We start from the raw sequence: 1,453 nt of genomic DNA, 5'->3' as shown, positions 1-1,453 counted from the left end.
AAACCTGAGAGGTGAGAGACTTAAAATGTTCTGTATGCTGGAGACGAAGGGGAACAAACAACTTTGAACCTAAAGTATAAGAGCAGAGCAGGGCAGGTGTGAAATAGAATGAGGAGGCAACTGCTGCTTCAGGGGTCAGAACATCAGTGAGTGAGCCTGTGACTGTGCAGCTCAATGACCCAAACATCCTGCTGTGTGTGGGCAACTCCAGAGAGTGGCCACAGGTATCAGAGAGGGCCCTGCCAGCAAGGAGAGATTTCTGGCCCATGACAACCCATCACAGTCCCAGTGCTTGGACAGCCTGGAGGGAGGGAACCTGAGTCGTGAGGGTCTCTGCTCAGCATCCAGGGGTACTTAGGACACATGGATGTTACTTCTCTTTTGCAATTCACCTTTACACTAGAGCTTTTCCTTACAACATCACACGTCTGGAGGGATGGAGGGACTCAGGATTGAGGCTAGTGGGAATAGTTCTGTGCCTGGCTGCCAGGATCTCTCCTGCTGCCCAGCTCTTTGACTGCAAGGAGGTCAGAAAGCTCTTGCAGGTTCCAATTACCCTTTGGGGTCTTCATATACTGCAGCAGATCCAGCTGCTTTAACGGGGGGAAGCCCTGCTCCTTTTCCATCAGTCCCAGCAGCTGCTTCATCAGGCTTGAAGTCTTGTCCCTGTTGATGCTGTTGTAGAGATCTGAGGGATCTTGGCTCTTCTGTGAATCCCACATGGCATTTGAAAGGGAAATATCCCTGCTGCTGGCTGTGTGCACGCTGCCCAGGGCATTGTGGAGCCACATCAGGCGCTTCAGCCCTTGAAACTCTCTCCCTTTGTCATGCATGAGCTGGTGCTCCGTCACCGTTCTTTTACTGAAACAAGAAATAGGAACCAAGCACACTCAGATCTAAGCTCCTATTTCAAACGTGGCTGGTTTTGCAGCCATCAGTCTTAGATGCTTTTCCAAGCTGAGGAAGGAGCACTGGTGGTGCCTGCCTGTGATGTGGAGGCTTAAAAAGAGCTCTTGGAGATTTCGCCTTTCTCAAATTTGGGGTCTTTTCAGAGGTTTAAATACCAGAATTAAGTTCCCTTTTCATGACCTTAGCGTTCTAGGATCAATGAGTTTTCTTTCCTTCCAGAGCTGTAACTCAGGAGTAATCTAACTGGAATCAGTGGTATCCATGAAATGCCAAATCCCAGGATGGTTTGGGTTGGAAGGGACCTTAGAGATCATCTCATTCCAACCTCTACCACGGGCAGGGAACCTGCTGGTTTTCATCAGATATACCAAAAACTTTGAGACAAATATTGACTGAGGAGAACAGGCTAATTCTGGGATGCAAATATTTCTGGATCTGGGGCTCTTTAGATAACATCTAACTGCAGCCATAGGCTCCCACTGCAGATTTAGATTGGAATGGAAACCTACATATGGAATTTCAGCATGTGCCATTCCTATGGCTT

The 1,453-nt window shown here is 48.4% G+C and overlaps 1 protein-coding gene across 1 annotated transcript; it reads right to left on the bottom strand.

Moving 5' to 3' along the window:
• Positions 1 to 458: 458 nt before the first annotated feature.
• LOC104408694 (parathyroid hormone-related protein-like) lies at positions 459 to 861 on the bottom strand (the record flags this gene model as incomplete). Its single annotated transcript, XM_010018363.1, has 1 exon — positions 459 to 861. A coding segment is annotated over one exon (403 nt), but the record flags the coding sequence as incomplete, so codon positions are not given.
• Positions 862 to 1,453: the final 592 nt, after the last annotated feature.

This window comes from Nestor notabilis, unplaced genomic scaffold (genome assembly GCF_000696875.1).
Source record: "Nestor notabilis isolate BGI_N333 unplaced genomic scaffold, ASM69687v1 scaffold24517, whole genome shotgun sequence".
NCBI lineage: Eukaryota > Metazoa > Chordata > Aves > Psittaciformes > Psittacidae > Nestor > Nestor notabilis.
Note: the sequence above shows the minus strand (reverse complement) of the source record. Positions and strands in the feature narration are given on the sequence as shown.